At 43.8% G+C, this 12,783-nt stretch overlaps 1 protein-coding gene across 18 annotated transcripts in view; it reads right to left on the reverse strand.

The window, feature by feature from the left end:
* rap1gapb (RAP1 GTPase activating protein b) overlaps window positions 1–12,783 on the reverse strand; it is a 98,594-nt gene that overhangs the window by 25,081 nt on the left and 60,730 nt on the right. For 16 of the 18 annotated variants that reach the window (XM_044212144.1, XM_044212153.1, XM_044212084.1 and 13 more), the window contains one exon: window positions 11,185–11,278. Coding sequence is in view for 3 of the 18 variants with exons in the window: in XM_044212084.1 (XP_044068019.1) it covers window positions 11,185–11,278 (94 nt within the window). In the remaining 15 variants the exon portion in view is untranslated. Of the gene's footprint in view, window positions 1–1,608; window positions 2,263–11,140; window positions 11,279–12,783 lie in introns of those variants that run through there. The other 2 variants (XM_044212196.1, XM_044212116.1) reach the window with 2 other exon arrangements.

The raw sequence follows: 12,783 nt of genomic DNA on the forward strand, positions 1-12,783 counted from the left end.
CCACAAAGGGACATGAGTTGGACAGTGTTGATATGGTTTCCCTGCGGTCTCTTCACTCATCCTTCATCTCTTCTCAAAGCTGGCTGCGCAGTCTCAAGACATGAGACCTCCTGTTGGAATCTTTGACACCCCCTAATTCCTTATTTCACAATGACGGCACTCTCTAACACATCCCCCACCCCACTTGACACCAATCTCACTGAGGCTCCATTCAACTCCACAAGAATTGTTCCTCCACGCTAGAAGACCGACACACTGTAAACAAGTAACTCTTAAGGGAAAATGAGCCTCAAAGCTTCATGGTGCTTCACTCTGTTGCTACAGCCACCAGCTCATGTGACTGCTAGCAATGGCCAAATTAGACATTATGATTTTGGTGTTTGAAGCACACAGTCACATTAATGTGTGAATGAGACACACTTAACCTGTCGGGTAACAGGCAGATAGGGAGTGTACAAGGCAGGAAATAAAAATAAATTGACATGGATTGTCTGGCAACTGGGTTTCATGTCAACCGTGGTATAATCTTGATGTTTTGGAATCAACATGTGTCCAGGGGGTGTACTGATACCAGTGCTGCTCATTAGACAAACAGGCTTCAACCCAGCTACTGGATTTATAATTACACCGACCATGTGCTACCACATAACATAATTCAGTGTTTTGTCCAATTAGCAGAGGTACTTGTACAGGTTAAAGTAGAAGAAAACATCCTCAGGCATGCATTTCTCATCTGCAGAGGCCATGTTATGGATTTTAAGCAGCTCCAACCTGAGATGAGAGGATCACAGCAACCCTGTCGGCAGTGCTTGTTGTGGGGTGAGCCCTCTGTTCACCATGTAACACAAGTGGACTGAAGTGCCAAGCTGATGTTTCCACATGACAGCTTAAATTTACTAAGGGGTGCTGCAGGGCTTGCAGAACACACACACAAAACCACAGGAAAGCGTACACTTGCATGCATAAAAACGTTTTCAAACTTAAATGAACACATATCACCACCCATAAAAGAAAAACATACACACACCTGACCCTGACCTAGTAAAGCCAAAGGTGCAGCCTCGGTCTATTGCTGCATGTGAAAATAAACAGTGCCATATGATATTCAGGGAGATAGTGCTCTCCTGACTGCAAAACAAATGTCAACAAACATTGTTTTATGCTGACCAGATTATTAGTGAACCACACAGACTGAATCTCTCCTGAGAAAGAAAAGCAATGCACACCTGGATTGTGGAGGTGCTGATTTAGTGCAGCAGAATGTGAACCATTGCTTTGTAGATATATTTCCTAATAAAAATAGCATCATTACAGAATTTGCAAATTGTATTTTGCATGTTATCAACAGGTTAAAAAAAGAAAAAGTAGGTACTGTAGGCAATTTCTCCCCAATCACAAACACAGTTGATTCTGTCTGTATGGGGATAAAAACAGATCCTAGCGAAGTGGAGCATGTATCTATCTGTACAATGTACAAAAATCCAATATCTACTGTCCTGCGCCACCAAACATATATATTTCTGTCTCTAAGCAACCTTAAGAATTAAACGAGCAACATTAACTAGAGTGCAAAGAATCTCTCACTTCCAGCAAGTGAAAAATACTCACATCACTGAGGCATCGTCTCTTGAGGAAAGGCTTACTGGGGGGACTGTTGAGCAGTCCATCCAATGAGGCATTCTTAGCTATCCTGAGCTCAGTCATCATTCCACAAGCACAGATGCAGGCAAGCTGACAAGAGCAATGGTGTTGATGTCACTGTCGGCCACAATGAGAAAGGCGAGATTGACAATGACACTTCACAGTCACTGTCACTGGCAATAAACTAGTAGAGAAAACTTGATAGCTGTCCATCAGAATCCATACTTCAGTATCCGAGGTAAAAGCATGTGCTGTACTGTACTGTAAGAATATAATTTCCCTTCCTTCCCTTTATTCATGCACCCCACCCTCCCACAGACACACACAACTGTTCAGTAGGAAGTAGGAGGAAGGGAGGAACAATGTTTCTCCCCTCCCTGCGTACTCTGCACAACCATCTTCTCTTTTTAATGCAAACACACACATTTGCATGTGAACATACACACCGCATAGTTCTCTTTTTTGTTGTATCAGACTATTCTCTTCCTCTTTTCTTTCATCTCACATTTTTCAATCCTCCCTCTCAGAAACAGTCGTAGTGCACGATCTATGAACCCAATTGCAGAACACAAGGAAGTGGTACTTGGATTATGGTAGCATCATACTTCTATTACTACTGTGCAATATCCACCATCTCTCATAATCATTTAATAAGCTACACTTAACTTGACAGTACTCATTACTGCACTATTACTTATATTATTGTATTGTATTATACCATACATACTTATCAACCTCTAAATCCACTTTGGTACTTACACTTATTTTAGCTTTTATACTTTATATCACCTTGTACTTAATTTATCTTAGCTGTATTATAGTGTATTATATTTTGATTTGCTTAGTACTTCTATTCCTTCTTTTCTCAAGTGTGCATTGACGTGACAGTGAGCAGCTGTAACGAAAGAGTTTCCCCTCGGGGATCAATAAAGAATTTCTGATTCTGAACAGTTTTTATTATAACACTGAAAGCAATCACAGGTGGATATGCGCTCTTCCAGAGCGACTGCCCAGGTCTCCTTCCAAATCTTACGGCAACGACGGAGGTGGTGTTGAACAGAAGGGACCGCAAGCTCACTCTCTTGAGATGGGAACAGAGGAGGCTGGTACCCTAAAGTTGACTCGAAAGGAGACAGACCGGAAGCACCACTGGTTAGTGAGTTGTGTGCATACTCGACCCAGGAAAGTTGGAGGTCCAGGAGGAAGGGTTGGTGGCTGCCACACGGTGGCACACATGGTTGCTCCCAGGGCTAGGCAGAACGCTTTTCAGACCTGTGAGGTGAACTGGGGGCCCCGGTCTGAAACTATGTCGAGAGGAATCCCATGAAGATGGAAAACCTGTTGGACCAGGAGATCCGCCGTCTCTTAGGCTGAGGGGAGTTTGGTTAATGCCACAAAATGAACTACTTTAGAAAAACGGTCTACAATGGTGAGGATGGTGGTGTTACCTTGAGAGGGGGGCAACCCGGTAACAAAGTCCAATGCTATGTGAGACCAAAGGCGACTGGGAACGGGAAGTGGTCATAGCAGACCAGCTGGTGATTGATGAGAGGACTTTCCTCGAGTGCAAAAGGAACATGCTGCCACGAAGGCCCGGGTATCTGCCTCCATAGTAACCCACCAAAAGTGTTGTCTAAGCAGGGAGAGTGTACGAGTCATTCCTGGGTGACAAGCGAAACGAGAGTTGTGTGCCCACTGGAGCACCTAGGAACAAGCAGAGTTAGGGACAAAAAGGCGATTGGGGGGACCGTTCCCAGGGTCTGGTTGGTTTCGCTGGGCCTCCCTTACTATGGACTCAATCTCCCATGTCACTGCGGCCACCACGCAGGTGGAAGGGAGGATAGTATTGGGTCCGGGAAAGCTGTCCAGGGAGAGGTACTGACAGGACAGTGCATCGGGTTTAATGTTCTTGGATCCAGGACAGTAAGTGAGGGTGAAATTGAAGCGGCCGAAGAACAGGGCCCAATGTGCTTGCCGGAAGTTGAGTCGCTTGGCTGTTTGAATGTATTCCAACTTCTTTTGGTCTGTCCATACTACAAAGGGTTGTTCAGCTCCTTCCAGCCAGTGTCACCATTCCTCCAATGCTAATTTGACAGCCAGGAGTTCCCTGTTCCGAACGTCATAGTTCTGCTCAGCAGGGGAAAGGCGTCGGGAGAAGAAGGCACAAGGGTGGAGTCTCTGGTCGGTGGTTGAACGCTGGGAGAGCACCACCCCTACTCCTATGTCTGAGGCATCCACTTCCACTGTGAACTGTCTTGAGGGATCAGGTTGGATCAGGATGGGAGCCGAAGTAAAGAGAGCCTTGAGTTTGGCTAGGGCCATGTCGGCCTCAGCATTCTAGGAGAAGGGAACCTTGGTTGAGGTAAGTCTTGTGAGAGGAGCTGCCACACAACTGTAATCCCTGATGAACCTTCGATAAAAGTTGGCAAACCCCAGAAAGTGCTGTAGCTGCTTATGGTTAGCAGGAGCCGGCCATTTCATTATAGCTTTAGTCTTCTCTGGATCCATCCTCACCTGCCCCCTCTCGAGGATGTAGCCGAGGAAACCCATTGAACTGGTGTGAAATTCGCATTTCACCGCCTTGACGAAGAGTTTATTCTTCAGGAACCTCTGGAGAACCTGACGATGTGGATTACGTGACTGGCCTGAATAATGTGGTAGGCGTTTCAGAGATCCAGCTTAGTGAACAAGGTGGCACCGTGAAGGGGTTCAAAAGCGGAGTTGATTAGTGGCAACAGGTATTTATTCTTGACGGTGATTTGGTAGAGACTTCTGTAGTCAATGCACGGGTGTAGTGTCTTGTCTTTCTAGGCCACAAAGAAGAATCCCGCCCCTACTGGAGAAGATGACGCACGAATGAGCGCAGCGTGCAATGAGTCCTTGATATACCTCCACGGCTTCTCTTTCAGGTCGAGACAGATTGTACAAGCGGTTAGAAGGAAGAGGGGCCCCAGGGAGAAGATCAATAGCACAGTCTTAAGGGGCGGTGAGGAGGTAGTGACAGGGCTAGGTCCTTTCTGAAAACATCACTTAAATCATGGTATTCCTCAGGTATAAGAGCTAGATCCGGCGGTTCTGGGCTGAGAGGCGGAACACTGACCTCTGCTGGGGATAAAGCAGATTGCAAACAGGTGGAGAGGCAGAAGGGGCTTCAACTCACAATTCTTCCTTAGGTCCAGTCAATGTGCGGGTTGTGTTGACGTAATCAGGGGAAGCCCAGAATGAGTGGTGTGTTAGGAGAAGAGATGAGTTGAAACTGGATCTTCTCTCTATGATTTCCGGATAGCACCAAGGACACAGGGGCTGTGCAGTGGGTCACTTGAGCTAGAAGTCTGCCATCCAAAGCCTCAGCCTTATGTGGAATATCCAGGGTCTCAGTAAGGATGCCAGCCTGTCGAGCCAAATCGGTGTCCAGGAAATTGCCCTCTGCCCCGGAGTCAATGAGAGCCAATAAAGGGAGCGACACTTGTTAGTTGTAGAGGGTGGCCTGGATTTGTAGCCTGGGAGATCCCTGGTTAGGGGGGTTGTTTTGGCTTACCAGAACCCCCACAATGACTGGTGAGCCTGTTCTTTTGGTTGTACTGGACATGTAGCCAAAAGGTGACCCCTGTGGCCACAGCACAGACACTCCCCAGCCATTCCTCTGTGGAGACGCTCAGCCGGCATAAGATGGGCTCGGCCTAGTTGCATGGGTTCCCCTTCAGGGGCGGACGGTGGTTGCAGGCGTGTGTCTGTGGTCAGGATAGGCGACCCAGGTCTCGTTTGCATAGTGGGAAACGTGTTGCGTGGGGAGTGGGTGAGAGGATGGCTGGCCGTTCACGTATGCAGTTGTCCATCCTAATACAAAGAGAAACCATAGCGTCCAGGTTGGTGGGCTCATCCCGAGCCGCTAGCTCATCCTTGATTTGTTCACTCAACCCTTTCACAAACACGCTGATCAGTGCGCCCTCATTCCACCCAGAGTCTGCAGCCATTGTCCAGAACTCCACAGAATAATCTGTTACACTTCGGGTCCCCTGGTTGATCCGTAACAACTGTCTCCCCACGTTCCCACTGGCGTCCGGATGATCAAACACATTCTTAATCCTCGCTAAACCTCTGCTAAGGAAAGTGAAGACAAGGGTTGGCTAACATGCATAACCTCCGCCCAGGCTAACGCTCTTCCTCTCAGTAACCCCAAGATATAATTTACCTTGGACTGATCCGAAGCAAACGTGACGGGGCGCTGGCAGAAGACCAGAGAACATTGAAGCAGAAAGCTCTGGCATCTAGTGACATCTCCAATGAAGGGATCCAGGTCGGAGGCGTAGGAATCCTGGAGTGGTGGTGATGCCCGGAGGATTTGCTCATGTTGTCCCAGAAGAATCCCCTGGCTGGTTAGTGCTTGATACAATGGGGCTACTTCCAGGTTGGTGTCTGCTGGGTCCATGTTGGCCAGATCATTGTGGCATAGTGCACGATCTAAGAACCCAATTGCAGAACACAAGGAAGTGGTACTTGGATTGTGGTAGCAACAGTTTTTATTATAACACTGCAAGCAATCACAGGTGGCTAATCCAGTGTAGTCCAAAGTAGCCAGAGAGGACGAAATAGGCCCGGTCCTAGGAGACAAGGCTAGACTCCGGGGATGGAGACGATGAGTGTAGGGGAGGCAGGTAGGATAGGAAAGGCAGCTGGCTCGGGTAGCGTAGCAGGCAGAACAGGCAGGCAGCCTTGCAGAGATTGGAGAGAATACCGTGGCTGTGATCACCGGCAGGGAATAGCTCTCTGGCAGAGACAGACAGAGTTACAAAAGAGACAACAATAGCGAATAACGCCAACTTAACTTTGGTCGAGGTAGGAGCCGTGACAAAGGTATCGTGCAAGTGTACGGAGATGATCCTGCGCTGGTAGAGTGGTAGAGCCTGGTAGATATACTGTGGAGACTGATTGGATGATGGACGTCAGGTGTGCCCCGATAGTTCACCTGGTAGAGCGCATGCCCTACAAGGCTGAGTCCAGCAAGCGACCCTTTGCTGCATGTCATCCTCTCTCTCTCCCACATTTCCTGTCTCTCTTCAGCTATTCCTATCAAATAAAGGCAAAATGCCTAAAAAAAAAATCTTAAAAAAAAGAAATTTCCATACATTTTACAGTTTGTTTCCATGTTGAGAAGTAGGTTAATTATACCTGCAGAGCTTTTATAGATTGAAAGTGCTGATTATGAGCTGTTTTTCATATGCTTCTATTTCTGTTCAAGCACACAGATTCTCAACAGTTTTCCTGCTGAGATATGTTTACAATCAATGCCTAATATCATAAAGTAGCCATCATAAATGAATGAGAAAAATGAATAAATGAGTGGTGCACTCTGGGGACTCTACATGGGAATGCATGAGGCACTTTTCACTGCATCATGTCCTTGGTAAGAAAGCGACAATGTGAAAGCTCTAAGTGTTATCACTTCCACCAGGGGAGACATGTGAGACAGGCAAGCAGCCCAGTTCCCTGAATGTGTAGATGCCACAGCCTGATGGAGGACTTAGCCAACCTCAGCACCTCCGAAATCATCTGTGCCTACTTAAACACTAGTGTGACATGAGAGCACAAGAGATAGTGGAAGACCGAGGAGGAAATGAGAGATAAAAAGACGAGGGAAGCATTATGGGATGAAAGTGGAGTTGTCATTCAGCTCTCTTCATCAGTCCAACATCAGATATCAACAAACTCTGACCTACTTCTAAAAAAAAATATATATATATATTGCTGGAAGCTTTTAAGACGACCGATTCTCCCCATATATGTTAAGTGTTTTTCATTTTACAATAGAAGATAAACACGGTCAGCTAACCATCTGCATTGATTTCCCTTAAGGGAAATCGATGGGAAGTACACACAAGGAGGAGAGGTCACATAGTTTGAATAAAAAGCGCACAAAATATGGATTTTATATGGACAGAGGTAACTTGCAGTAGAGTGATACTGCACCAGAATGGGCCTGCCATTTACTCAACACTCTTATGCTGATGTTACAATTCATTACTGGTGATCTGTTTACTCAGGTCTAGACTGGCTTTAGCTGAATGCCAAACTGGGATTTGAGAACATTTACAGAGGAAAGCTGAATACTAATTACATACTTGCCTGATAATCATGTATAATTGTTACATGGTGGCAAAATGTGAGGGAAATATTACTATTCAGATTCACACTATGAGCACGGACGTTGTTTCAGTTATAAAGCATACTGATTGCGAAGCTGCGTTGGTGAGAGCAACATTCAGCTCAAGCTGTTATGAAAGTCAATCCGCTGTTGTAGAATCCTGCTTGGTTTTGGTGACTACAGTATATGATGTGATCTAATAGAACAATATGTACTGAAGAAGTCCAAGATCAGCAACAAACAAGTGAAAGGAATCACAGGTTTGACTTGGAAATGTCTTTACTGGACTTTCAGACTTCATGTCCTTCTGTCTTTTAAGCTGCTCACGTTTCTTTTTCCTCAGTCTGCAAGCTGAGGAGTAAGGCTCTGACTCCAGAACTTCATTAACTCCTCACAACCAGAGCGACATTTGAATTTCCACAGATAAATTGTCAATGTTTTGCATCCAAAGAAATATCCCTACACCTATTCACTCCCCATCCCTCCGTTTATGCTCTCTGGGTTAGCTGCATCCTCAAAGGCAATACAGTAAAATGGAAAACTAAACTTCAAAGAGAGTTAATCAATGGGCACAGAAGCCTATCATTTCAGCCAGAGAAAATCCATTCATCAGGTCTGGCTCCAGTGACTAGCCTGACCTTACTGTGGCCACTGGGGCCTGGGAGACATAAATGGAGTTCACACTGATGGCCCCCTCCACCCCATCAATGCCTCAGATGAGCCAGTTGATTGCCACAGAGGTTAAGGTCTGAGCAGAGCTGCTGCTGAGTTTTCTGTATGCTAAAGCACATCTGCTACTGTCTTCACTCTGGCAAAAGCAGTGAACAATCAGTTTAGACAAAGAGGCACTGTAACTCTCCTTGTAACATAAAACATCTACTACATTTTGATTAACATCTGTTGGGCATTTGTATGTGCAATGCATTATCATTACTACCCGCCTTATCAAGGACTTGAACTTTCAGCATAAAGCTGTTGAATCCATTAGTACCCTTCTATTACTACTGCACTTGATAAGGTAAGCAGGTTAATTAAATCATTAAAGGAGTACTCCACCAATTTAACATTGCACTATATAATGTTACTACTATAACATTGTTGGACTCACAATGCACAATTTAAAAAAAAATCCATCGATATTGATGCAGCAGAACCAGAGATATTGTGTTTTTTATTCCAAGCATTCTTCTTCCTTTTCAAAACTTGGTGCCTACATTACCCACACTGCAACTTGACCACCAGCAGTTCATTCCGAGATTCAGGTGTGTTATGCTAGTAGCGGCTAATGTAGCCTTGAGCTGCTAGCCTCAAGCAGAGTTGAGGAGTGTGCTACAGAGGTCTGGTAAGCTCACTTATTTCTCACTCTATATCCCCAGATTTTTTTCAGACTTGCAGTATTCAGCCAAGTAACATCACTTGAGGCAATTTATCAGACTTTGTGCAGCTCCCTCTAGAGACACCTTTCAATATGTCAAACTTCATCTGAAGTAGTCTCTGCATTTCTCTGATCCAAGCTCTACTATGTGAATTTGTCTTTAGTCCTTAAGTCAGCTTTATTCTATTCAGAAACATTTGGCTAAATTACTTTAAGAGCTTTTAACTCCAACCACCAGCAATTTCTACAGCAATAAAACTATAAAGTGTTGCTGCCTTGTTTAAGCTCTTGGCTTTAACAACCCTATTGTGTGCAACCTATAAACTATATGTACTGTAGAAATTACTTCTTTACTCTACAGACACACACAATCCATTTTGACACTTGTAACATAAAGCTAGAAATCTCCCTGGTTTCCATACAACTTGTAACATTATAACATCATTAGGTCTACAATTTGACATAACACAATATGTAAATGAGAACACTTCTCACATGAAAACATGGAAACAACATTTAAAAAATAAAAACAAATGTATCCCTGCAAGTCTATCCCATGCAGCTCCATATATAACTACATATTATTAATCCCTTGCCAATTGTATTTCCACTGCATGTGTGACAAAAATAATAACAATGTGCCTCCTATGGTATGTATCAGAAAGGAACAACTGCTGCAAATCTATATTTGTCCCAGAAGCCTGTGACAGAGGGCACAGGCTCTTCTGTCAGGCACCATAACAGCCTGACAACAGCTACCAGTGGGGGCCATTTGAGGCACCTTTCTGTAACAGCTAGAGGATGATGAGCGAAACAGAAGGAGGAAACCAGTACGGAATTAAAATGCACAGATGCATTGAAGATAGGGCTGGACTGGTAACACTATTTAAATGCCAATCATGCTATCACTAATGCCAAATACTGATCTGACCTATTGCTTTAAAGGCTTTAGGCTGACATTATTCTATATTTTTACTTACTGTCTGTCTGTACTGTCACAAAAAGACCAAAACCAACAATGAGTTTGTCTATCTCTCAGTTCTGTGGCACTTGTTCCTACTGAAGACATACATTTTCAAACATGGGCCACAAATTAAATAATAATAGTTTTTAAAAAAGCAAAGTAATTTTAAAACACAACTGGGCACTGTAGTTTTTAGCAAACATTACTCAAACTGGATTAAAAGGAGCATTTGTTGGGTACCACTTTTAGCCACAGATGAACACATATTTGGTGTGCTAGTGAATATTTAGAACAGCAGGATGATGTATTTGGGATTGACTCATAAGGATCTATATTGCCATGTATGGTGACATGTTACTTCATACATGTTCATTGACAATAACGTCATTGTTGGTTTTGGTCTTTTTGTGGGATTTGTTAACAATAAGAAAATTATAAAATATCACCAGACTTCCTTAAATGTTTGAAATAAACAGCTTACGATATGGGTCATTAGGTATTACTGTTATCCATTTTGTCAACATCATTCTCCATTAGCCAAATAATATCCTTGAAATTCAGCAGACATTTTGACTTGTAATAAGAGGAAATGCACAGGTGTAACTAAAAACAATAATGGCTTTATTCCATTCAAGTGTACCAGTAAGCCATGCTTGCTGTAATTATTCCTATACTCAGACTCTTGAAGCCTCATATTAACTTCAGATAAACTTTAGAATGTATTTTTGAACATAATGAGAACTGTGCCCCCTCCCCCATCACTCCGTTTGGAAGTGCATTAGAAAGAGATCTCTGGCCAGTATCTATGAACAAGAGGAAAGATTACAGCAAGTAAAACCTGTGTTTTTACTGTCATGATGTGTCAAAATGTGTGCTGTAAAAAAGCTCAATTGTGTGAAAAATTCAGAAAAGTATTCTTTGATTTTAGGCATGTTAAAATTCTCAGTTTCACATTTATCAGATCAGTCTCTTGGCACTGTTTCATTATGTGATTCTAGCAACTGTACCAAATACAGACCTGAATAGAGAAGAGAACAGCAGCAGGTTGAAGTCTTGTGTTACCTTTGAAAGTGAGGGAAGAGGAAATGGAGGGTGGGAGTGTGATAGTGAGGCCTCTACTTCATCAGAGAAACGAGGATTCCTTCCATCTTGTTTCCTGTGAGTCAGCGAGGAGAGAGGGTTGCGGGAGAGAGAGAGAAAGGGAGAGAGAGGTTATTGCTAGCCTTGAGCTGAGTTTCTCATTTAAGCAATAAGGCCACAGGAAAAGGTCTGTAACACAACTGACCCATCCCATCAAAGAGGATGATTAAACTCTTACTACAATGAGAAGGGTGCAATTATTACGCCACTGTCCTGAGAGTATTTCTGTCATATGAAAACTTCCCATCCTTTGTGTATAGCTTGCCTGCAGTTTTTTACCCTCACATCAGCTAGGTTGAAGGCAATGAGATTAGTAGTAGACAGTAGAGATCAGGAGAACTGCACAGAAGAAGAGGGACGTGTAGAAACGAGGGAGAACAAAGTGGAAATTGATACAAACCAGAAGACTAAAGGACCCTCAGCTTTCATCTCTTAACCTGCTACCCTCGCCTCTCTATCTCTGTTCTTCCTGGCCCCTTCTCTTCTCTGTGTGATTGGAGTGAATTACCACTCTGACCAGGATTCTGGTCACAGCATATTACTTCACACTTTGTCTCACACAACAGTCAGTTGCTAGAACTTGCAGCCCGTCTGTGCATGCAACCTGTTCACAGACCAGCAGCAGAGGGCATTTCTACACATTGCTTAGGAGCAAAAGAAACACAGAACAATAGCACAATCTGATTTCTTGGTGAAAATGGAGTGAGAATTGGTGGAGACTTGTACACTCACACTCACATATTTCCTCCACTCTGCCATCTTGGCACACACCACAGCGGTTTAAAGGTGGTGAGGTTGAAAAATGATAATTTACATAGTGGCCTTTCTTCTGCAGACAGTCCATTACTAGATATTGCAGCTTTCCCTATCTGAAAATGCCTTCCCTATTACAACTGGGGAGAATCTATAAGTCTGAGTAAACAGAGCTGCACATTTATGACAACAGACTGCTGACCTGGAGTTGAGGTTAGGAAATCTTTTTGTGTCATAACAGGAACACTGTTCATTGTTGCCCCTGATCTCTGCTGAATCCCAGAAAATGACTGAAGAAGGCTGTCAGATCGTTCCTGCAGCATCCTCAGAACTGACATTTCTCTAGAGAGTGAACTTTGTCTTTCATATAATGCAGCTCAAACACAATGAAAATATGATGTCAAATGCTACTTTGAGCCAAGGATGATGCATTAAAATGGGCCTATAAAGAGGCCTACTAGGCTTGTTCAGTCAGAAATCTGTCTACTGTAGGCTGAGGTGACACCTTGTTTAACTGTCCCATGGGAACAGTTAGGGTAACAAGGCCAAATACCAAATCTGAAACACAAATCTCTGAAACACAGTTATTATTACACTAAATTACAAGGTGTTTTTGTTTTACTTATGCACATATAAAAGACCTGTTGCTTCAGCATGCAGACGGTTAACCCAAACCTCCCATGTGTGACTACCCATATCAATAATGAAAGGCAAAGTACAAAGGTGCAAATCAATCTTGATTTAGGAAGACTCCATAGACAGAAAGAT

This window comes from Siniperca chuatsi, linkage group LG2 (genome assembly GCF_020085105.1).
Source record: "Siniperca chuatsi isolate FFG_IHB_CAS linkage group LG2, ASM2008510v1, whole genome shotgun sequence".
Classification (NCBI taxonomy): Eukaryota; Metazoa; Chordata; class Actinopteri; order Centrarchiformes; family Sinipercidae; genus Siniperca; species Siniperca chuatsi.